General features: G+C 47.8%; 1 protein-coding gene across 1 annotated transcript; it reads left to right on the plus strand.

The window, feature by feature from the left end:
* Positions 1-41: 41 nt before the first annotated feature.
* On the plus strand, positions 42-754 carry GGTG_14421 (hypothetical protein; the record flags this gene model as incomplete). The annotated part of the gene is made up of 2 exons (XM_009232346.1): positions 42-86; positions 629-754. 2 exons carry the CDS (start codon positions 42-44, stop codon positions 752-754), a joined length of 171 nt encoding a protein of 56 aa, XP_009230610.1.
* Between the last annotated feature and the right edge of the window lie 265 nt (positions 755-1,019).

Genomic DNA, 1,019 nt, shown 5'->3' on the forward strand with positions numbered 1-1,019 from the left:
AAGGTGCCGATCCGGTCTGATGGGGCATTGGTTGGACAGTGATGCCCATAGGTGATGCTGCACCCGACGGCAGGGCGTGCGACGATGTGGGATGATGAAGGTCTTGCTTTGGCGAACTAGCGATACGGGTCGGTGCAGTGTCCTCACTGGGGCTGTCCGCTGCTGTGATTTTCTTCCTTTTCCTTCTGCGTGGCTGTGCGACCGCCGAATATTTATTTCGTTCAAACCACAAACCACGGAAGTCTACTTTGTCAGCGGATGGCTGCTGGATTAAACTCGGAGCCAACTTACTGTTAAGGAAGTCCTTGTAAATTTGACTTTGAAGCTTGGGCTCGAGGCCAGTAACGACATTGAAAATCTCAGGGTCGGAGAAGATACGTTCATCCAATCTAGCCCTAATTCGCGGGCTGGCTGTGACGAGATCGTCGATCACTTCCTGGTTACGAATCTTCAAGTCCCTGATCTTAACAGCTATACCCAGAGCGATGAGTTCTTCACACCCGAGTTTTTTTAAGCTGCTTCGTTTTGCATCGGCAGTTTCGTCGAGGTCTTCGGCGAAGACGAAACCTATTATTTTTCCCAGGTTGGTTCGGTCAACCTGGTTGATCTGACGATTCGTATCGTATAGTGCCTGGTGCTGAACTACTTGGCGAGCTTCCACAGCCCGTGCCACGTGGTCGAAAAATTCTTTCTCAACCTCAGAAGACCACATCAGTTCAAGAAACGTCTGGAGGAATCCCATAGCGCCGGGTAAATGGTCGATACGGGTGGCTCGGGCGGCTCGGAAAACCAAATTTTGAAATTCAGTATGGGCGACTGCAGAAAACCAAATATTTGAAATTCAGTATGGGCGACTGCAGAAAACCAAATATTTGAAATTCAGTATGGGCGACTGCAAAAAACCAAATATTTGAAATTCAGTATGGGCGACTGCAGAAAACCAAATATTTGAAATTCAGTATGGGCGACTGCAAAAAAACCAAATATTTGAAATTCAGTATGGGCGACTGCAAAAAACC

The sequence above is a fragment of the Gaeumannomyces tritici genome (genome assembly GCF_000145635.1).
Source record: "Gaeumannomyces tritici R3-111a-1 unplaced genomic scaffold supercont2.397, whole genome shotgun sequence".
Taxonomy (NCBI): domain Eukaryota; kingdom Fungi; phylum Ascomycota; class Sordariomycetes; order Magnaporthales; family Magnaporthaceae; genus Gaeumannomyces; species Gaeumannomyces tritici.